Below are 24,025 nucleotides of genomic sequence, written 5' to 3'. Positions count from 1 at the left end.
CTTTACAGGTCCAGGGTTTTCTTGGTTAACAAATTTAGAAGGCCAATGGCTTTATGGATACAATAAAAACGGACTTAAGTGGAAATTCAGGACAGAGGATGATGTACTATAATTTAGTTTAATTCCCAAAATTTTGCTCAACAGTAGTTAATGTGATTTGTCCGGATCATTTTAGTTAACATCTTTGTGCTGTCATGTATGGGATGGGAATAGTTTATGGAGAGGCAAGCAAGGTGGGTGAGAAGCTATGGGGAATTGGAGTAGGTGGTGTGAAGGTGGCGGGGGGGGGTATACACTGCGTTGTGTGGAGTCAGGAAAGTGAAGCAGATGTTCACATTTTTCACGGGTTTCTTTAAATAGTATACGCTTGTATGCACATTTAGCTGGAAATGTACCATAAAGTATACGGCTCATACATTACTCATGTATTATAATTATTTGATTCTCTTGTGGTGTAAGTCAGAAAATGGTCCCCTGCTGGAAAGGTGAAGATGGCAATGCGAACTATAATGTATGCATACGTATCCCATTACTCTCTGCGCAGACCGAGTTTGAAATGTTACATGCACCGGTATAGCCAAAATGTCTGAGTAATTATCACATTACTCAATAAAGGGCAAGAGTTTGGACACTTTCATGCTTGAGTATGACTTGTTCTGATTAAGTATATGTTGGTAAAACAAAGTGTTAATCCCTGTACAGTAATGCCAATTAATCTGCCAACTGTTGACTTCCGTTTCGCATGGTTGGCTACGTACGGTGGCAAGAAGTTCAACATACATACATTGACACATACATGCTGCACTGACGCATTGGTTTTGACATCTAGGTGTAGACATCCACATGTCTCCGTTTAATACAGTTATCATTCTGCTCGTTAGGTGCGACTGCATGGAATCGTGAGTTCATAATGCAAGGAGCAATTCTATTTAATATTCGGCTTTGTATTGTTCAAGTATATTTTGCTTAACCAGGTGAGAATTTAAGAGGCCAGGATCGTTTAATTTGTAAAAAAATACCCGGGGAATTAGTCTGCCAGTAGGGGGTGATGATTGCTATGTATAATTCCAACTGAGTAATTTGCGTTTAATTTTATAATCTGACAAATTTGTCTCTTGATGCCAGTACACAATGACTTGCTCTGGCGATTTTTCTAAATTGAAATAATTGTGGTTAACTCGCAAAATAAGATGTACAGTATTTGCTGTGTGACTCCTCTTATCCAGAAAAATCACAGATAGGATGTAATTTCACAAAGACTTGTGCATAAATTGCAGAATAGGGCTGCGCATAATAGCTTTCGTGAACCCTACTGCTGCCACAAATAATAGGAGTTGGAGATAATATGGCTGCGCATATATAGAGTTTTCTCATAAAGTGTGACATGATTCTGTAAAAATGTGATGACCGTATTAGCGTTACAGCTTCACAAGTCAGTCAGGTTTTTTTTTTATGCTGAACAGACATTACCAAGTTAATGGATGTATTTAATTGCTTGTGTGACCAGCTACACAATGGCCTACTGTTACAAAGAGTGTGGGTTGTTTAACGAATCCTAGCAAGCAGATGGCGAGCGGTGTGATAATTATCACACCGCTCGCCATGTGACCACAACATTTAATTGGCAGGAGCCGGGGAACGGTGCCTTATTCAGGAAAGAGACCTTGTACTTGCCTCAGCAAGACTTTGGCAAATTACATGGCATTACTTAAACAGAGTATGTTAAGGTTGATTACTTAATTTAAAAAAATAATGCTAATTACAAATTTCTCATGTATAGTGACCAACTTCTGTTTCGTTTTCAAAGCTATGCAACGGCATACAATCTAAGTCATTGACACCTTTTAACAACCTTTGCTCAACAAACATTGCATATAAACGTATTGGGCCTATCTAATCTGTAGAAATGAAGCAACATCTTTTATAACAGTGTTTCTAGGTAATATGACTTTTATTGGTGATTACAGTGTTTACTTTGCCAAATTGCCTTTTTTATTATAGGTACTATTTTACTAAACACACAGTTTTATATATGAACTGTTTCACTCTGCTATATATTATTTTTGTGGCGTATCCCATACAATACTCTATTATGTACTTGTACATATATACACGTACTGCTAGACGACAACTACTAGTAGTGTTGTATGTGGATATACGGATGAGTGCATGGTGTATATCTTGTATAGACACGACTTTTCTAACAGTCATTTTATATTTATATCTGCAATCTAACAGAGGGATACGCAATCTAACAAACGTGTTATCTTTAATTAAACATACAGCACTGGGTATGCGAGCATGTCCTGGGGAACATCACATTCTTCGCCAAGTTCTCTACCCTTGAGCTAAGAAACACCATGCTTTGAAGGCAGTGCTATGTTTGATTGTCGGTAACACCTTCAAAATATGTAGGTTGCATCTCCGTTTAGTGCATTCGGAGTAATATTCGGAGTAAGTTTATAAAAAAAACTTTAATTCTTAAAAATATATTTTGCTTGACATTTGTAGCAATGCTATATCATATTGTATTTGGCTGGTAATTTATTTGATTACCACAACTAGTACTCTAAACACCTTTCACTAATTGCAATCTAATGGCTGTTAAGAAAAATACAATGATAATGAAAAATCAATGTGCTGTGGTCAACATGAAATTGTAATCTGAGGCTTGAGGCTTTTAAGTATACATGTACCGGAGTGTTTTTTTTATGTTTGTTTCTGTTGGTCCAGTTTTTTTGGAAAGTGGTGACTGGGCTTGAAGGATTATGTTGCTGTGTGATAAAATCACGTTGGATGACCTTTTCATGGTCCATGAGCGAGCTGCATGTGCAGAGACATAATAGCACAGCACGGTGGTGTTGATTAAGCAAGGCGAGGTTGGGAGGGTATTGTTTGAGTTCCAACCACTTCTGTTGTAACTTTAATGCTGTATCCATCACTCCGCACTTTTAGCGGCCGCCTGCTCTTCATGTCTGTCGGAATTCCATTTATTTTTCCGGCCACCGCTGCGTTAGGTATTAAAGTCATTACTTACATCCTTACCTCCCACATTAGTCCTGACAGTGCTGAAATGGATCTTGACCCATGTGTCAAGTGCATCCTTCTAAATTTGCACATTACGTTTTTATTTTGAGAGTACTAAAAAGCACACTTTTTCCCTTTACTGGCCAATAGATATTTGTTTGACAAGCTTAATAGATTAAATACACTCATGGAAAATACGTATATTGTCTAGCAGTGAAACTATGGAATGATCTGGAAAGTGAACCTTAAATTACAGGACTGTGGAATTTACATGAGCCACTGATTGTAATTGAAAAACAGCTGTCTGGCAGATGTTAGGACATAAATCTCCATTTTGTGGATTAAAGTTGGTGTGTAATTGGCATCTTTGCCTTGGAGATGAAAGCAATATTTTTGTTGCCCGTGCCTTAATGCTGTGCTCGTGGCATTTTATCGCAGGAAGACGCGAGGGAGGGATGTTTAAGTCTGGTGTCCACTCTGCTTGCAAATTCTCAACAAGAGTAGAGCGTGATGTGGTGAAATTATGCACAATTCTCCCACACGGAACTATGTAATTTTTACATTTTGTTTTCCACTTCCATCAGATATTTTAGTGGTTAGACATGAATAGCATTTGAATTTGATTGACTCATCACATTATATACAGTAATTACTTAAGTTTGTATATGTTTTATTTGTTATACTTTTTCTGTTACTGTCCCCTCTCCTTGTGCATGATTGGACATCTCCTTATCCAGGGTATGTATGCCCAAATTTCAATGTGCATGTCATAATACCTCAATCTCAACCATATGTGTGAGGATATTTCCCTTTTGGCCACTAAGTACATATCCATCATGTGCCAGCACACTTGCATTATTAATGTAAAGGGTAAAGGTGCAGCCCTGCAATTACTTGTTCGCAACACTTATAATGGAAGGACCTCCACCAAACGGAGTGCTCGAGAGCCGTTCTTAGAGGGTATTTGGCCTATCCTTCTATGCTGGCTCGACATCTTGGAAGAGGCGCGAGTTACAAAACTTTATTCCACCACACGGCAGCTGCTGATCGACTAACTGTGGCAGTATTTATTTATGCTGCTGGGTGGACAGAGGTGAGCAGATTTATGACACTCCCATTGTTTCAACTGCTACACTGAGAGTTGAAACAATGGACAAAATTTTGCTGCTTTCATTGTATCCACTAAAAAGTATATCGTGCATGGCACACAGAGCCACATTTTTGTCAGGAAACCTTGTCCACAAAGAAGAGGTACGTTGTTTTTAATACGTATGAAATTGCAAATATTTGAGAATTGCAAATACATTTAGCCAATTTTGTCACAATTTTTGGACATTTTCAATATGACTTGGAATAATTTGATTGTTGGTAAAGTGCAGTTAGAATAATACCACTTTCTCCAGTGGAGGTAATGGGAATTGGAAAGTTATCTCTATTATTTGGAGTGAGTTTTTTCTTTAAAAGCAGGGCAAACAATGTTTGGGACTACACTGCTCACGCATATGGAAACCATTTTTTTTAAAACCAATTTCCAGAGCTGATCGGGGTCATGTCAATTATCACCTTTGTTGGTTGTAACACATTTTTTAAATAACTATTTTCATACCCATTCTTTGAAAATAAACAGGTGTGTATGCAACAAGTAACCCGAGTTCAAGAAGTCAATTGATGATTGCTTGTAAGTATGTTGTGCGCTTCTTGCCATGCTGAATACTACGACTGCTGTCGTTGTGTTTTTACGAGCTAGAATTTCACAAACCTCTCCAACTGCTTAAAGCAGTGTCGTGGCACAAAAGCCTACGCTGCAAATCCCGCTTCCCTTTCACGCCTTACCGCACAGCATCAATTCTTGTCAGTGTCAGCTTGAATAATCGAGACAACAATCATTGGTTGAACGCTTGACAATGTTGTCATCAGGATTGTGCAGTAGTATCTGTGCATCTTTAAACCCCATACTTCAGCACCACACCCCATCTGTATTGTTTCCAATGGTTAGTCTTTAAGTATATGTACTAGATGTACCAAATGCTTAACGGGCAACAATGCTGTCACACCATGCTTTTAATAGATAATGAATATGTCACTTTATGATCTCCATCACCTGCCTCTTACATCAGCTCGATGGGGCTGAGCCAGGGGCTGAGGAAATTTCCTGCCGTGGTTGTCTTTCTTAGGCGGTATTACGGCTTCGCTCCCTGTCAACACTCCCGAGATTTCGTACCCCCTGCCACATGGTTTTCTGTCATCCCCTACACCCGTTTCCTTCCAACTTGTGTGTGCAGTGTCGAAAAGCGCAGGGTCCTGGGTCCCTCGGTCAGTCTCGTTATGGGTCCGCCAGACCACTTTGGTCCTGCTGTCTTTGTCCAACCAGTTTGTATTTTACTTTTTTGTAAAAAAAAATCAGTCGCTGCACCGTTGATACTCCCATGCCATTTTATATTGCACATTGAAATTAATGTCAGGAAAATATGTTTAAAGTGTATATGTGAAAGGTCAACACATTTAAAAAATGATGTGCAGTATAGTACAAGTTCTGTTGAAATACAGTGATGTTTTGCTTGTATAACATTTAAAACATCATTATTGTTAATGAAACAAATTATTATAATGGTGTTCCACAGAGTTATTGAAAAAAGTTATACTTGCATATATGTGTACCTACTCCACTTGTAATGTCTTGTTTTTTTTGCAGAACTGTTTAACTATGCTAAACATACTTGGAACAGATGGTTGTCACTATTTCACTGTAAATGCATAATTAAATGTAAAAAAAGGAATTGGCCCAACATGCAAGGGAAGATCTTACAAAAGTAGTCTTGTAGACTCATTAAGGCCTTTTAAGTTACACGTTTAAAAATGATTTGGCCACAAGGAAAGGAAGCATTGAACGGCTCCAGTTTCTTAAAGACCCCCCCCCCATGCTATGGTATTTGTCAATACTAAAGTGGTGTTGGATGCTTAGTAGATGGGCATCCTCCCTTGAGGGCCACATCCAAACCAGTGTCCTGCTATTGTAGGAGGAGATAATGTGCTGTAGGGGAGGTGCTTTCTTCCAGATGAGACATCAAATACAGATCCTGGCCACCTTACCTCCCCTCGGGACTGTAAAGATCTTGTGACTGTTCAATAACCGTATGGGGGGGTCAGCACTAATGCCCTGGACTCAAATCCCCCTGCAAGCTCAATAAAATATCTGGCCTGTTAAAATGACGATTGGCTAGATAATATTCAAGTCTCAATCCTCTTAATAACTGGATGTGCATATCATTTATACGTGCCTTGTGGGTTGGGGATTCCGTCATCCTGCGCCGGATTGATTTTGGCTGATGATGATGATTACGATGACACCTTGTGGTGGGATGATACTGCAAATGTGCCCGATTATTGCTTTGCATTCGAACCATAATTAGCTGTGTGTGCCAACGTAAAGTGCTTAAGAAACACATGTAAATCTGCAAAGGATTGGACTGCTTACATCACACAGGTGTTAAAGTGAATAATTATATATTATTCTGGGATACATTTCGCTTCGAACAACAGTGTTGAAGTATGCACTTAACGCCAGAGGATAAATATATAATCAGTCAGGGAGGAGGGCTTTCATGGTAATAATTTATTTACAAGAAATAAATGCAAAAGTTGCCTGGAAATAATTGTGATTTATAGTGTTCCTGGATGTAGTGTACATTTATAGATGTTCTGAGGCCGCTTACACTGCCTTTACAGCATCCATTACTGTACAGCTAATGCACTCACAATAGCATTGATCTTTTGTTGTTTGCTCAGTGTTCAAACTATACAGAAAACCGGTGAGGTAATGCTTCCATCATCTTTTTATTTGTGGGAGGGAAGCATCATGGCAACACATTGGACACATTTATCTGTGGGCATACAAACTCTACAGGGTACAGATTTAAGATGTACAGTATTTCTCGATGTGAAATCATAAGGTACTGTGATGCTTCAAAGGAAAATTAAATTGAAACTTTAAAGAAGGGTTTTTACCACAATGTACAGTACATCGTATTACCACAATGTACAGCACGTCTTATTACCACCTCCCCTTATCCCATAATCATCCAGACAAACTGTATGCTGTACTATATATATGAAATAACTCCGTAAAATGAAACCCCACACATCCCACACACATTTTCAATTGCCTCACCAGGAGATTGAGCAAACAAAACTCTGGATTGTCAGTGTTACGGGAAGTCTTCGGGTTACGAACCTAATTCCGTTTTTGAGACCCGTTCGAAAGTCGAATGGTTCGTAAGTAGAACGGTTCATAAGTTGGAACACAACAATGCACTGCATTTAAATGCCGATAGAATAGTGTAACAAAATATGTTACGGTTCAACAAAAATGGAAGCACGACACGCGAGGGGGTGGGTGGGCCAGCAACCCCAGTGGCGATGTTTACTACACAACGCACCAGGTACTCGATTGAGGCTGAGTTGACCTAGGGGAGGCCCAGGACCGGTTCAGATAATCGTCACTGGTGTTGGCCATGAGCAGGAATCGAACTCGGGTCAGCCGGGTTCGTAGCGCAGCGTGCTAACCTCTACACTGCCGCCATTCGCAACTAAGTGGCGGTGACGTCACCACGACGCTTGTGCCAGGCTAGGTTCACCTTGAGGCCACGTGAAGTGTCGAACGCCCGCTGGCAGGAGGTCACGGGGCAGACCCAGGTGCCACGGGTCGACTGACTGAGATGATCGAGATGAGTGGCTGATGCACCACCTGTGCCCCCTACTGTGCCAACTTGCTGTGCTTTAGCCACCCGGCGCTCCGCTCGTTGTTGTGAGCGTCGCTCCTCCGCCCTCCGTTGTTGCTGGAGGGCGACTGCCTCCAACTGCCCAGTAGCAGCGTCCTTCACGAGCCTCCTCCACAAAGGCCGATCTTGACACCGCTGGTAACAGTCATCGGCAAGTCCACTCAGCTCCACGTCCTCCTGTACCACATCACTCCATCTCTTCTCTTGCCCGTACTTAGCCCGTTTAGCCGCTCCCCAAACACTTTAACACACACGTCTGTGCGCGCACACACACAAATCATTCCCAGCACGTGGAGGATCACACCTCTGAACAAAATAGTTCCGCGTTTCAGTTTGCAATTGCAAGTTCTCGTTTTCAGGGGTTTTTTTGTATTACGTGGAAGCTGGTTTGTAAGTATGGGTGTTCATTAGTCGCGAATTCGTAAATCGAGGACTGCCTGCACTTACATTCTACCACGGCAGCATCCTCTGTAAGCGAAACCCAACGAGTCATTGAAATTCTCCAGCAGTGTTTGAGAGAAATGTATACATTTTTGGGATTTTTAAAGTCACTAAACATGTTTCAATTAAAACGGGTCAATTTCGATTCGAGCATACGTTTAGTTGCTGCACTTGTTCGTGGAAAACCGTGCTTACAGCCCCATTGATGAGCCAGCCGGCCACCTCAAAAGTTACGGATCTTGTTGCCAACTTGATGCACATGTGCAGTATGGATTGTTTTATGAGTTGTGTGACCCACATTTAAATCTCGTTCCCGTTATATTTTTAAAGTAAGGTTTATTTAAAACAGACATGAACATGCGAAGGAGAAAAAAATATTGGGGTCAGTTGTCTGGACCACCCTCTACAGTGCATTAGTTACTGCACCTAAAGCTTTATACTTTTGCAAACCTGCAATATTTGCAACAGAGGAAAAACATATCTTTGACAAGGTGTTTTTGTTTAAAAGTAGACGGAGGTCAAAATACAGGGGTGTTTAATATGTTTACGTTACTAGCATTACCTCTGGGTACAAAACTAGCAGTTGTGCTAATATGACCGCATTTGGCCAAACTTCTGATTTACTTCCACAAACGTGGCGCCACTGCTTCTCAGCAACGTCACGGGTTTGGCTAAGTGCTTCACCTCAAAGAACCTTCTGGCCGAACCAGTTTTACACGCCACCAGCATCAGACACGGCGGCAAATATGACATTCAAATAATATTAACTTCATAGACGGCTGCTGTCGATGGTAAAGTAATTAATTTGCCCTTTGCAGGAAAACAAGTTAGTTTAGATCCTGGCAATGTATGAATTAATTCGGAGTCCGGATTAAAATATGAAATACGTTTTTACGACTGACCTATAATGGTGGTGGAAGCTGAGGTAGTTCTTATATTTTTTCTCATACTCCGTTTTATGCCTTGTGTTTATGGACAAGTCACGCTATTGATCATGTTCCAGGAAATGCTGATGCAGCAGTGCCAGCCTGTTATTTTCAGGGAACCCAAAACATACAATGCTAAAGTATCAAATCAATATTACTTTCAGTTAATATTGTTTTAAAGGTTTGCTTGCTAGTTACTGCCGTGCCTCTGCCATTCTTCGTTGACATCAATTACCATGCGGCGAAGGGCCAGACTGAGATAATCTGTGCTTGTGGACCCATGTTTACACACTCAGACAAGGACTAAAAGTGCTCTGCCGGGCATCAACCACGACACCGAGACCTGCGACAATGGTGCTTGCCTTGGCCCTAAAAAGAGGTGATGCGAGACCCACAGCACAGATGCCAACGCAGACATGTCTTTAGCTCTGCAAACTACAGCAGCTCTAGGAGACAATTTTGATGGTTTCCCGCCACTCGAAGGAACCTCTGTGTTGGTCCAGAGTCACAGACTCTCCGGCCATATCTCCTAATCCTAGAGAGTCACTGGTAGAGTGGCAGCAGCAGCTGCGGGCTTTAGATATGGCAAGGACCATCCTGATCTGCATGTAGTAGATGACCCCTGGGAGGTGTTAGTAGCTGAATAATTTGAGCCAGTTCAGGGTCGCTTGGGCTAGAAGACATAAATAGCCATCCGGCTCAAGCACTTTGTCATTGTTAATCTGTGGTTGTGAGGCTGCCTCCCTAAATCATTAAGGGCCATCTGGCAAGAGTGATGGGCACATTTTGGGCTAGTGTATGCCACATTCCTGTGGTGAACATTTGCAAGGTGACTATGGATATCGGAAATGATCAACTGGACACCGTGGCCTCCGCAAATACATCCTTAGGCAGGTCGGTCTTATCCATCTCCACCCTATGAGCCATTCTCACCTCCGACAGTCCAGTTTTGGTGTAGAGATTCTCACTTATGCACTCGTGGGTGCCAAGTAATGGCGGGATCGAAATGGAACTGGTACTTTCCTCCCTGTCACGGCCTTACCAGGTTGTCACATTTACCATCATCCTCAAAACACGGAGAATGTTGGTAATGTAACTTAATCAGGTGTTACTGCTACTTTCCTTCCACGGGGCACCCAGATGTTGCGTTCAAGTTTTCCAAAGAAGACTCCCTTGCATTTCTCTTTCAGAGGAATTTTACTGGTACGTTGTTATCCTGACTTATGATATGTGAGTGTCAACATTAATTAGGAAACACCTTTTTTGGGCAACTGAAGATGTTTTATATTGCTGCTGTGATCTGATGTAAGCAGGCGTGAGCAGCTGTCATTTTTGGCCACACCAGTTATGGTCCGTTTACAAATTCTGAACGAATAAATTATGCTGTCAATGGCAGTGATTTTCATACGAATTAAAAAAAAATTCATAACTACAAGCAAGTTTATATTTCTGCCTATTTTGAATTGAGTTGAGTATTGGCATTGGTGTCTTATCAGCAATATGGACATCTGTGAAAAAGAGCTTTACAACTCATCGGATTCCTCCAGTAGAAATAACTATTCAGATTCTGAAATCTAATTCCCAAAATAATGTCAAGGTAAATAACTGTATTAATCTTCCACTTAAGTGTATTATCTTAGTCATGCATAGATAAATGGCTAAAAAAAACTTTAAACATAATTCCATATTGTCTAGGCCTTATAGAAAATATTTAATTAAACAGGCTAATACACAATTTTAACTAAATGTATGTAAATATAATGTTTGTTTAATTTAAACCAGTTACACTTTATTGACCTAATTTGTCAAAAACGTGTTGGAAATTGGTTCTTCTTATTTGTCTGGGTTATGTGAAGTTATATGTTACCGTATTACAGTAATACAAGTCAATGCTTCATGTGCAGTGTTATTTTCTACGTTATTTTTTTATGTACAAGCACAAGCTGTTGAATATAAAAAGTGTGTTGTCTTCAATTCGCACTGCTAGTAGATATTCTGCGTTATTTATTTACTGTCCTATTTTTCCAGGTATATTTGCATACTGTGCAAGTAGAAGCTTGGTTAGCCACCATAGCTTGACATATAACTTGAAGCACGAATTCGGAAGCACAAATCTAAAATGTGTTTTTGTGCATGTGTTTGCGTTGTGTAATCGTTACAAATGTTAAACACGCATTTATCCATGCAACCTCAATTTGTGGTGTTAAACTAACTAGAGTTGATGGACTATCATATATAATATCAGTATATATTAACATTAATTATAATTTATCAGCCAATTTCAATACAGATTTCTTATGTATTCACCCGTTTATCCTCAACTCATCCACTGGAGCTTTGGGGTCCGTGAAAACTCATTATTACCCGTGGCTCTATTCGAATTATCCACCGTTATCTGCGACTCTTCCTATGAGTCGTTTAACGAACAGTGTCCAAATTTACCAAAATTCATAGTACGGTTAAGAGGAGTCGTGTGACAAATTCCTCTCAACTATCTGCAGCTGTCCCCTCATTTTTTCCTCTGATAAGTGGAGCATTTTTGCAAATAATAGGATGCACTAAATTGGGCTCCCAAATTGCCGCAGTTAAGAGTTCTCTTGTACAATAACTTGTCTTTAATAAAGCACATTGGGAAAGACATGCAGGCTGTACATTTTTGTTCGTAAAAACAAAAGTGCCTGTGGTACTGCACTGTATAAAACATCCGGAATTTAACAAAGAGGACCAAAGGCCTTCAGCTTATGGGCAAAACCCCTGCAGTTTAGACGGCTACAGATAACGATCCATTGGCATGTTTTAAAAGTGTGCCAGTGACATTAGACTGTGGTGTCATGGGCAAATGAACAGCCCTTATAAGTCATATGTCACCCGCTACTTAAAGAGGTGCTTCTTAAACTGGTGCAGCAGCAGCGCACCGTGGAGTATTTATTTACCAGAGGATACACGGCAATAAAACAAAGTGCTGGCAGACGTCAGGGGTGCCTCGCTTGGCTGGATTTTACATCCATCCATGCCTTGCCTGACTCAGGCGTGAGAAACCTTTTTGAACACATACCGGATTAGTGATATCACGCAATGGCAGTGCTCGTCACACAAATCAATGCCTTTGGGCAGGCAGTATGTCTTAATTGACTAACTTGCTATTAGCACGTGTTTTGTAATGGTTTATTTGTTCACCTTTAGAGGCAGCAATGTGACTTGTGGCCTGGGTGTATTCACAGGCCATGGGTCACTTGTGTGTACGTGTAAAATGATCTGCAGTATTCACTAAATATTATGTTTAACACGATTTGATTTATAAAGCTGAAATATGCTGTACAGCAGCCAGATTCAATCTGTAGCTGGAGGTTTGGAACAAATAGTTTAGGATGCTGCTAGTGGTGGATAGACTTTCTCCAAGCTCTATGCCTTTTTTTGTTTCATTTGCACGTCAAAATTTGAGAGTGGAAAAAATAACTTTGTTTTTAAAAGTTTTATTTTGGTTATTTGAAAAGGTAATAGTTGTTTTTATATGCCAACAATACAAATATAGAAGTTACACCCTGGAGTACAGTAACACATGTTTCAGGTCATGATAAAATGTTCCCAAGTTTGGAAACGCTTGTGTAGAATACAGTTGAACATTATGAATGAAATATACCTTTTAAAATGTTGACATGTGATTTATTTGAAAGATAAAAATAAAAAATTGGATGCACATGAAAACGTTCCACAAATTTCGAATTTCATGTTTGTGTTTTGGAATTAAGCCACAGTTTAATGCTGTAATGGTGATGGTTTGCAGTCATGTGCAAAGCATGTACGTACACGTGCAGAGCAAGCTGCAACCCTCCAACAGTGATATACAAGGACTCGTAAGAACAATTGAAATGCCTAATTCTGAAGCCATCTAATATTATATTGCCAAAATAAAAACATAGAAGTTCATTTTTTATAATACATTTCCTGTTTTATGGATGTCTTGATGGTAAAACGTGAATGCACTTTGAAAGGTTTAGACTTTCACCGTGGCTATGTGGGTTTGGCGAGCACTTGTGCTCCACTGCAGGTTTAATGGATAAGTCCTGAAGGTCAATGGGGAAAAAGAGCTTGACTGTTAAGTGTTTTGGGACAGCCTTGCACCAACAAAAAAACACTCATGAACTTTATTTTGTGCACTCTATTTTATAGTACCAGGCAGCAAATGAAAATGCATCAACTTATTGTATCGCTTGCAGTGGCAATAAACTCTTGCCGTAAAGCATGCCGCTTTGGTAATGAAGAAATACTTGTGGTGGTCAGGGTCAAGCCTTGCCGTATCATAAAATATATAAAAGAAAAGTTGGGTTCCATATGGACGTAAATTAGGTCCCATGCGAAATGATGCTGTTCGTGCGTAAGCGCCACGATGTCGGTCGCCTTGTTTTTTTGTCCAAGTCATCCAAGGGGAGGGCAATTGAGCCCCGCTGAATGGTAACGAAGCGTCGTAGAAAACAAGCCACTCGGCATTGGTCGCTGCGTAGATGAGATTAAATACGAGTTGGGGTTCGAAAAGAATGAAAGCCATTTAGCTGTTCGTTCAAGAGTAATGGTACAGACTCTGTGCACACAGGAAGTGTACTACTGAATAATGGTGTAGAAGTAAATAGTATGACAGCTCTGGCAGTTCATGTGTGAATTATTGTTCTTGGCTTATTTGTACGGGCCGAATGAGAGTGGGACATGGGTTTAATTAAACAATGATATCCTTTTAATTCCCATTTAGGGCTTTTTGCATATACATTCAGCTCATAATATTAAATATCAGCACATTACCTTTTTACAAAAGTACAATATGCTTTGCAATGTGGTTTTTTTTTGTATCCCTTTGAATTAAACTTTTCATTACAAATATACCACATACAATATATTGAATTTGTTGTTGTTTTGTAAGATGTAAACATTTAATATTAACTTTATAGATATATTCTTCAGTATGTTCAAACAATTGTACGTATATATGCATAAAATAACCGGGCAACACACTGTAGTGTTGTCATGGAAGAACAACAAAAAAAACGCTTTTTGGATAAAGACAATAAGAGCTTTGTGCTCTCTCGTGTTTTTTTATGGACGTGTGTAGGAGGGCATGGTAACAAATACCCTGAGTGTTAAATTCTCTGGCCTGGTGACCCTCTCCAGCACTTCTGTTCTACAAACGCCCATATTGATTGAGAAGGCAAGGCAGTCCTGGCCAAATGCGGCACCCAGCCGCCCACCCACCTAATTACCAGTGCCCAGTGCACGGCTGTCTGTGGCCTTTGTCAGATCTTATCTCTCCAGGAATCTGGTTCTGCTCCCAGTCAATTACAAGCCGTTTTATTATTATTTTTTCGTCTACTTCTTTTGCTTTAAATGTCCCATTGTCTGACTCAAAGTGATTTTGATTTACGATGCACACTTTACAATGCTTGTTTAAGAAATAGCTGCTCTGCTGAGTAGAATTGACCTAAGTAAACGTTATGCCCTCTCTTTTTGTGTTTATTTTTTCAGGGACCATGTTTGCAATGTGGCATAAAATGAACTTTGCAATGTGGAGTAAAATGTGTCTGAGTGCATATGGATTGAGGACAAAACTGACATATGATTGCTTGCGACAGTTTTAAGACACTCGCTCTTGACAAATGTTAACTTTGCAATGCTACTTTTGAACATATTTCTTTATACCCCGGAGTATATAGTTAATTATATTGCTTCACATACTTCCATTGAGGCCTGTTCATTTTCACACTCTCTGTCTCGTTTGGTAAATGGAGAGTTCACTCACCCTTTGACATGGGAAGGATAGCTGTTGGACCAGTGTGTACAGAAGTTGTTATGATTTCGCATACTGGCACTGACCCCTGCTAAGTGACACATTGCAGTGGCTAAACGTTGCCTCACCCCCTAACCCTCCCCTACCCCACTCATTTTCCCAAACCTAAAACCCAGGGCTCAAAGGTCAGACCTCTGCAATCTATTTTCGCTGGAGTGAAATTGTCTGTGCTTTGTGCTGGGTTTTGTTAGCAGAGGCACGGTAATAGGCATGAGATTTGCTCATTTATGGCAAGGGTATTTTATTTCTATTTCCGGCAAATGTAACTCTTGTCATTAAAAGAAGTGTCTCTTTGTGCTAGTATAGTTGCCTCTCTGCTAGCTGTTAATTGTGTTGCATTGCATACATGAAATATAAGTTTAACTAGCCAGCATCAAGTGCAGATATTTTTTCTTCACTTTAGATTTAGCTTTTTAAACTCTGTTGCACATATAATTATAATGGTCTTACTTTGTGCACATGTATTTCATGTATTTATTTTTACATACAAAGCAGTATTTAACAAATAGAGACAATGTAATTTATTTATTTGCAAACTTTCAAAAGAGAAAAAGAATACAGAAATCTAAGATTCATTAAAGTCCCATTACGAGTCGGCTTCAGATATGTTTCCTAAAATTGAAAGACATTTATTAATGATGCATATTGGACTTGGATGGAAAAAGTACCATTTCTGTACACACAATTTCCACCATTAAATTTTCATTGTGGCGTGGTGAACTATGACAATGTGAAAAAAATATAAAAGCATGAGTTTTTTGTCTAGCGCTTTTATACGTGCTCCCACACAAGACAAAGATTACCCATATAGCCGAAAGGGCTGTTGGGGTAAAGTGTCATAGCGAGAGCCAAGACGGCACTGTACATGAGGGGTGATGCGGCAAACAGCATGCCTTTCCACTTTTGTCTCCAAAGTGCCAATGTTTACACACCGCACCAAGTACTAATTCAAGGGCTGAGTCAACCCAGGGGAAGCCCAGGACCGGTTAATATAGTCACCACTGATGTTGACAGTGAGTGGGAATCAGGACTCAGGTCGCCGGGTTTGTCGCAAAGTTTTCTAACCGCTTTGATACCATTCCTCTCTCCCTCACATACACACACGTATACGCATGCACACATGAACGTGCACACACATAAACACACAAACTCACGCACATGCACACACCCCACTGTGGTCTCCAGAGAGTGCAGGCAGCGGTGCGGCAGCTGCTTTCTCTCGGCCCTCGGCTCTCGCAGAGCCCCTGCCCCACTTCCTCCAGGAGCCGGAGGACGCCTACATCGTGCGCAACAAGCCGGTCACCATGAGCTGTGCCGCCTCGCCTGCCACCCAGATCTACTTCAAGTGCAACGGGGAGTGGCTCCACCAGAAGGCCCATCACATTGAGGAGAGGGTGGATGAGACAACAGGTATATACCCTGATTCATAATAGATTTTTGGGTTGGGCCACTTCATGATTTGGCCATAGTTCAGTCGTAAGATCCTCCACCATACAAAATAATGAAACACAATTATCGTCACTTGTACAAGCATTTAATGCACCAATTGTTAATGTTTGAGAGCACTGGTAAGTTGGATGATTAACATCAAGGATCTTCAGGATCATCCAAGTAGTCGGACTAAAACCCAGTAAGTCAGAATGCATATATCACCTCAGCCAGCTTGTCCAATAGGTGTCATGAATTATCAGGAACAACCAATCAGATTTAAATTATATGTTAACCATTTTAAATGGATTCGTTCAAATTTCATTCTAATTGAAACATACAATATAACTCTACATGTGATTCCTAGATCTCCCTCTAGTTTAAATCCTTCTGCCCGTAATGTGAGCAAATAATTGTAGAGCTACGCCTTTACCTTTATACCATTGCAAATGTATTTAAAGATGTAGAGGTGGCTGAGTGACTGAAATGTTGCTTGTGTCAGAACACTGAACGAGCATAATTGAGAGGCAGGGTTTTTAAATCCTGAAATTCAGTCAGGTTCTGAAATCTATCGAGTCTACAATACCATCCTAGTCACTAATTACTGCATGAAACTGACATGAAATAATACAGTATTGGCTTTTCACTTCCGATAATATAGCCTAGGGCAGCTACGAGACATAAAATTTATAATTTATGGGATGATTGACCTGCAGAAAGCACCCTTGATGGAGCTCGAAGGAGCACTGTCGAGTGCTTGGTAAGAGAGGGCTCTCGAAGTGACTCGAGAAGCAGTTCTGCGGTATCATCTTCCAGGGCCATCTTCTCGCTGTAATATGACGACGCACCGCTGACTGAGAGAATTTTGGAAGGGTATGCATGTTTATTCTTGAAGTGGCTACAATTGCAAAATTAACAGAGAAACTTCTTGGTAATAATGTGAAATAATTGCCCTTAATAGGGAAAAGCAAAATATCATGTTTCCCATTTTAAGCTTCTGTTTAAATGTATTACGTTTCAGTGATATGTATTATTTAAGAGCTGTTAGTTTTTCTAACCATCAATATGCAATATTTAATAGGCTGTGCAATTTCAATCTCAATGCCATCTGCTTACGTTGTTTGGCATTTATTTGTGCCTCACCTGTTGTAGAGTTAATCTTGAACACATTGCGATATAAATCAAAGGGATGTGTGTGTGTGCAGACAAAAGCTATAATTCCAATGTAAAATAAATGGCTTAAACTAAATCATGAATACTCATGATAACATTTCCTTCAGTGAAATGAGTCTCAAATATAAATGAAAGTATCATAAATGACATTGAATATCCAATTAATGAAATTGGTGTGAATGATATTTGTAAAATGTATCAAAATGCAGTACAGTATTTTCCAACATATTAATCGGACCTCTAGCATAGTAATGTGTTTAATTGTTAAAAACTATTTGCACAAATAAACACCAGAAATAAGAATGTGGCATTTACTGACCTGCTTTATTTGAACTCTTTAGTGAGTGTTTGCATCTGCTAACCACTTTAGCAGCATTGGTTCATGGCCATAATAGAAGTTTAAGCATTAAGAGACTAAATGGAATGGCTTGTCCTGGCTTTGTTACGTTATTATATGAACAGTGGCACCTTTGTCATTTTCATGAGTCTAATTAATTCACGTGTGCTAGGCTGTTGCAGGGATGTGCTTCAATGCTGTAAAGAACTAATTAGAAAAGCATCTCTTTATCAGGGAATGATAAGTTACCTATTGAGAGTGGATAATTTGCCTGGAGACCAGTCACAATGAAATAAGCATTTGGAAAAGCACTGCTAGGTATTTGACATCCCAAACCAGATGAAGATGGTGGGATTATTATCCTCACCAAAGGCTCTGTTTTCTGAGTAATGCTGACTGGTTGTTCTCAGTTTTTGAGCTTCAGCTGCTATGCCAGTCGCAAATAGTAAAGACGTGTAGGTGGACATGCCCATAATCTAGAAACGTAAAGGCTGGGTTGGTGGATCGTACAGAGATATATAACCATTGCGTGTGAGATAACTATCTAAAGGGCAATATGGTGCCTGTAGGCAGCAGAGCAGCACGGGGTTTTGTGATATGTCTAAGTTTGATTGCTATCCTCTCACATGTACAGAGTTTCTCTTTGCACTAACTTCTCCTCACATTTAACATTGCTTAAACATGAAAATAAAGAATTAGGTAAAAATCTGAATGAGAGCTCTCATGAAAAAAAAAAACCGTGTTGAAACTCAGTGACAATTTACTTAAATATGTGACCTGGATAAACAAAAATATCTTTGTGTGGGTACAGTCTAAACTAAAACTATACTAAACTATAAAAAAATAGTCTAATCAAAATAGTTTAAACATCTCTTTGTGTGCTTACAGTCTGTGAACACATAAGTGTGTATCTTCAGGATTGTGTGTATCTTCAGGATTAGAACTGTTGTGTGTCTGGAGTGGGGAATATGCAAACACCCTCAAGTCTGCCTCCAGATCGGTTTGGTGCCAGATAACAGACTGGCCTGGGCCGGTACAACAGCTGATTGCGATGTTGTTCATTCTGCTCTCGCAGGGCGGTCAGTACGTGAGGTTCAGACAGACGTGTCCCGGCAGCAGGTGGAGGAGCTGTTTGGGCTGGAGGACTACTGGTGTCAGTGCGTCGCCTGGAGCGCAGCCGGCACCAGCAAGAGCCGCAAGGCTTACGTCCGCATAGCATGTTCGTATCCCCTGTGGGCGGAGGGCTGAACGCGTGTTTTTGGTAGTGGAAGTAACGCACACACTTTTTTGGTGGATGTGAAAAGCACTTCAATTCACAAATGCAGCGCAGTTGTGACTGGTGAATGCTACTCTTTAAATAACCCGAGTCATATTCATAGCCATACCAGTACTGTAACCTTAACTCTTCCCCTAATTTGGCAGTTTCGTTATTGTGAATTACTCTTTAAATAACCCGAGTCATATTCATAGCCATACCAGTACTGTAACCTTAACTCTTCCCCTAATTTGGCAGTTTCGTTATTGTGAATTACTCTTAGTTGGAAGGTTATGAGTTCAACCTAGTTGGGTATTAGAGCAGCTTGCTGTCGCTCAGGAGTTGAGACACTCGAGTACTATTTTTCATGAAGGAAGCAGGCGTTTATCCTTTGGGGACATTTCATTCTTCCATGGGAATGAGGAACTTCAACCGCTGACAACGTGGACACCAACTATGATTGACATTCTCGTTTGAGCTAGGAGACGCTGGCTTTGAAACCTAGCCTTAAAAATAACCATGCCACTTTCATAATAACATGTGCCTCAACTCCAATATTAAAATAGTAACTTTATACATAGCCTTAACATTAATACCGACCCAAAAACCTACCTACACTCGACAGATACCGTAGATGGGTATCATGAGAAATATATCGACGGTTGCAGTTTCATTCACTCAATTGAGCCTCCTGCCTCAGCTTACATTGGAAAACGCTAAATAGTTGCCTTTTGGTTTTACATACAGTACAAAACTGGGATTCTTTTGTGCAAGCTCATCATTCATCAAAGACTTTACTATACGTGATAATACTTTCAAATATTTCATGTGCATGCTGCTTTCAACATCGTGGCAGCAGTTGCATTTGAGAAATTTAAATTGGAATGTAACAATGAAATGTATAAAATATGTAAAAGCATTCCATTAGGCTTTCAAAAATGGATAATTTGAAATGACCAGTTTTGACGGTGGATTGCTTTGTGTTAGATTTGCGGAAGAATTTTGAGCAAGAGCCACTGGGCAAAGATGTTCTTCTTGACCATGAAGTTCTGCTGCATTGTCGCCCTCCTGATGCCATTCCCCAAGCCGAGGTGAATACAGTGTCCCTTTTGAGTTTTACCATCTTTAGTTTCACTCACGATTAAAAATAACGTCTTGTTCCCTTGCACATCGTACATATTTTTTACATTGAACCATTTCGTGTCTTTTCTTCATAGTCCCATGTACCTTTAATGTAATATATACTTGCATTTATTTGTATATGGATAACACGTTTTAGGAGCATGATTGATAACCAAATGAGCTCAAAAGCTGGGAATGTATCGTCATGAGGAACTTTCATAATACGAGCGGAGAGAAAAGAGACCAGATAGGAAGAGTGCAAAACGGAAGTACGTGATGGCCCAGCTGAGTTATGATCTGGCCATGAGGTGTAATCACCCAAGTATGTCAAAGCCTGCATTAAACATGTTTCGAAAGCATTTAGTTGATTGCTTTTTTGACATTTTGGATGAACTGCAAATTACAGAACTATATATTGTCCATAAAAATATAATGAAGAGGGCTGTATTGTTTATGTTCATGCCTTCTTGGGTTCACCACTTGTGTAATGTTAATACAACAGCAATGTTTACCCATTCCGGTAGGCTACTGTACAGATGAGTGGAATGAGAGGCAGTTGAAATTTGTATTGGTCTATAAATGGAATACAGCAATGTAGTTTCTGAGGCATTTTCTTTTAATTTTGTGTGAATGTTTTCATTGGGCTATGATACTGGCATCCGGTAATAGATTCGGTGTTCTTATATGTTTCTTTAATAACAGAAAATGTTATTATACTTTGGTAATTTTCCACGTGAATACAGGTCTGTGATGGGACTCAAACCCAGTGTAAACTGGCTCCGTACCAAACACACTCCCTAACCAGGCACTGCATCTGCCCTAAGGAGAAATCAGCATCATTAGCTTAAATAACCCTGGGTGAACAGAATGACTGCAATTAGCAGGAATTGCAGCATCTGTCTGCAAGAAAATGGATTTGCTAATTGGAATCATAGGTCTCGTATAGATGCCACAGGCTTGGTGTTTGAAAAATGTATAACTGTCTGAAAGGTTTCAGGAACGTCATAGACCAAGATAAGATCAAGTCTGGCAGGCTGGCTGGAGGCAGGTTGGAGATCCCACATTGCCAGATAAACTCTATCTTCTTGATAAGCCTTAGCCAAACAGTGTTGTGAAAGACCAAGCCAGCACTGCATCACAAACCAAAATAAACATGTGCTTTGCTCAGGAGGTTATTATAATGGAAAATGAGTGACGCTAAATAATTAATGGATAAACGTGTGTTACTTTAGTGGTGAAAATAAGTCATTTGTCCCTAATGTGTTACAATATTGTTGATGGGGTGTTTTGTACTTCATCTAAATATGCACTGTGTATGCTATCTTCAATTGCATATGACTGCATACCACCATGAGCGATTTTTGAAGATAACCAACCCTCATAATGATAATCCTGAAGTTCCATAAGGGCTTGGGCTGCTGGAACGCAGTGATTTATTTGGCTCCTGTACAGTCAGAAACTCGATTCCATTTGCAGAAGATAAACTAAACACAGGAATTGTATAAATGGGCATTCAAAATTAATGTTCAAATCTGCTGCTGAAATTGGTTTTACCTACCATTCTAATTCATTGTGGTCCACATTTGAGATCCCTTCCAGAAGTATGTTCAGGGCTGTGCCATTTTTTTAATAATTGTTTATCTTTCGCGAGGAAAAGTTAGGAAACTACACTCATGCTTGACCCAGATAAGTTCACAATTGATCACAACCATTGTTTTTAGAGAGTGGCAATGTATCGCAATTAAACTATTTGACGCTGTACTATGGGAACCTCGTTTGCCAGTAAAAATATGATAATTGGTTCTTTACCCTTCTATCTGGCAATAAAACTGACACCTTTTTACAAGGAGTCATGTTTGCATAGACCGCAATACCTGCAGTCATAATACAAACAAAAGAACATAACTCTGATAATGCGCACTGTCCTTGAAGTTGATTGGTCCACACCCGAGACAGCTTTCCTTAGAGCCTAGTCTCATATGGGTTGGACCAGATGACGCCAAAAGGCGCACAACTCAAGGACAATGCACCATCAGAGTATGAGAGCTCGGGGCAAGCATCTACACTATGGGAACCTCATTTGCCAGTAAAAATATGATAATTGGTTCTTTACCCTTCTATCTGGCAACAAAACTGACACCTTTTTACAAGGAGTCATGTTTGCATAGACCGCAATACCTGCAGTCATAATACAAACAAAAGAACATAAGTCTGATAATGTGCACTGTCCTTGAAGTTGATTGGTCCACACCCGAGACAGCTTTCCTTAGAGCCTAGTCTCATATGGGTTGGACCAGATGACGCCAAAAGGCGCACAACTCAAGGACAATGCACCATCAGCTTGCCCCGAGCTCTCATACTCTGATGGTGCATTGTCCTTGAGTTGTGCGCCTTTTGGCGTCATCTGGTCCAACCCATATGAGACTAGGCTCTAAGGAAAGCTGTCTTGGGTGTGGACCAATCAACTTCAAGGACAGTGCACATTATCAGAGTTATGTTCTTTTGTTTGTATTATGACTGCAGGTATTGCGGTCTATGCAAACATGACTCCTTGTAAAAAGGTGTCAGTTTTGTTGCCAGATAGAAGGGTAAAGAACCAATTATCATATTTTTACTGGCAAATGAGGTTCCCATAGTGTAGATGCTTGCCCCGAGCTCTCATACTCTGATGGTGCATTGTCCTTGAGTTGTGCGCCTTTTGGCATCATCTGGTCCAACCCATATGAGACTAGGCTCTAAGGAAAGCTGTCTCGGGTGTGGACCAATCAACTTCAAGGACAGTGCACATTATCAGAGTTATGTTCTTTTGTTTGTATTATGACTGCAGGTATTGCGGTCTATGCAAACATGACTCCTTGTAAAAAGGTGTCAGTTTTGTTGCCAGATAGAAGGGTAAAGAACCAATTATCATATTTTTACTGGCAAATGAGGTTCCCATAGTGTAGATGCTTGCCCCGAGCTCTCATACTCTGATGGTGCATTGTCCTTGAGTTGTGCGCCTTTTGGCGTCATCTGGTCCAACCCATATGAGACTAGGCTCTAAGGAAAGCTGTCTCGGGTGTGGACCAATCAACTTCAAGGACAGTGCACATTATCAGAGTTATGTTCTTTTGTTTGTATTATGACTGCAGGTATTGCGGTCTATGCAAACATGACTCCTTGTAAAAAGGTGTCAGTTTTGTTGCCAGATAGAAGGGTAAAGAACCAATTATCATATTTGACGCTGATGTTAAATATTTAATGGTGTCCCCTTGAAATGCTACTAACACCACTGCAAATACATGGTCTACCTCTATCGATAGACATTTATTTTCCATGCTTACCAATATGATTGGAAGGTATACATTGATAAATGTAGTTTTAATTTTAGCCAGTGCATCTCTACTACTGCCAGTGCAGTACTTTAAATGTTGTTTGAAATGTGGTACCGATGCTTTGATTTGGTCAGTAAAATCCAGCTACTTGCAACTGCATGATTTTTACCCAAATAGTACACAATGCAACATAATATGAATAGCAACATATAAAATACATGCTAAGAAGGTTCATGCAGAAGATCCAATCACAACAGTTTTGGATTTGCAGAGCATCTATTTACGAACGAATCTCAAGTTGTACGAAATATTTGGACGTTCATCACGGGGGGAAGATGTTTACTAGATATTATTTTAAGAGAATGAACAATCAGAAGAGAAAGGTTTGATT

The 24,025-nt window shown here is 40.1% G+C and overlaps 1 protein-coding gene across 2 annotated transcripts in view; it reads left to right on the top strand.

The window, feature by feature from the left end:
* The window catches only part of LOC144720659 (netrin receptor UNC5C-like), a 63,180-nt gene that overhangs the window by 13,428 nt on the left and 25,727 nt on the right, over positions 1–24,025 (top strand). For both annotated transcript variants that reach the window (XM_078597582.1, XM_078597581.1), the window contains exons 2-4: positions 16,191–16,415; positions 19,019–19,162; positions 20,186–20,289. In XM_078597582.1, coding sequence (XP_078453708.1) covers positions 16,191–16,415; positions 19,019–19,162; positions 20,186–20,289 — 473 coding nt within the window. The remainder of the gene's footprint in view (positions 1–16,190; positions 16,416–19,018; positions 19,163–20,185; positions 20,290–24,025) is intronic.

The sequence above is a fragment of the Lampetra planeri genome, chromosome 9, assembly GCF_965212315.1.
Source record: "Lampetra planeri chromosome 9, kcLamPlan1.2.h2, whole genome shotgun sequence".
Taxonomy (NCBI): Eukaryota; Metazoa; Chordata; class Hyperoartia; order Petromyzontiformes; family Petromyzontidae; genus Lampetra; species Lampetra planeri.
Note: the sequence above shows the minus strand (reverse complement) of the source record. Positions and strands in the feature narration are given on the sequence as shown.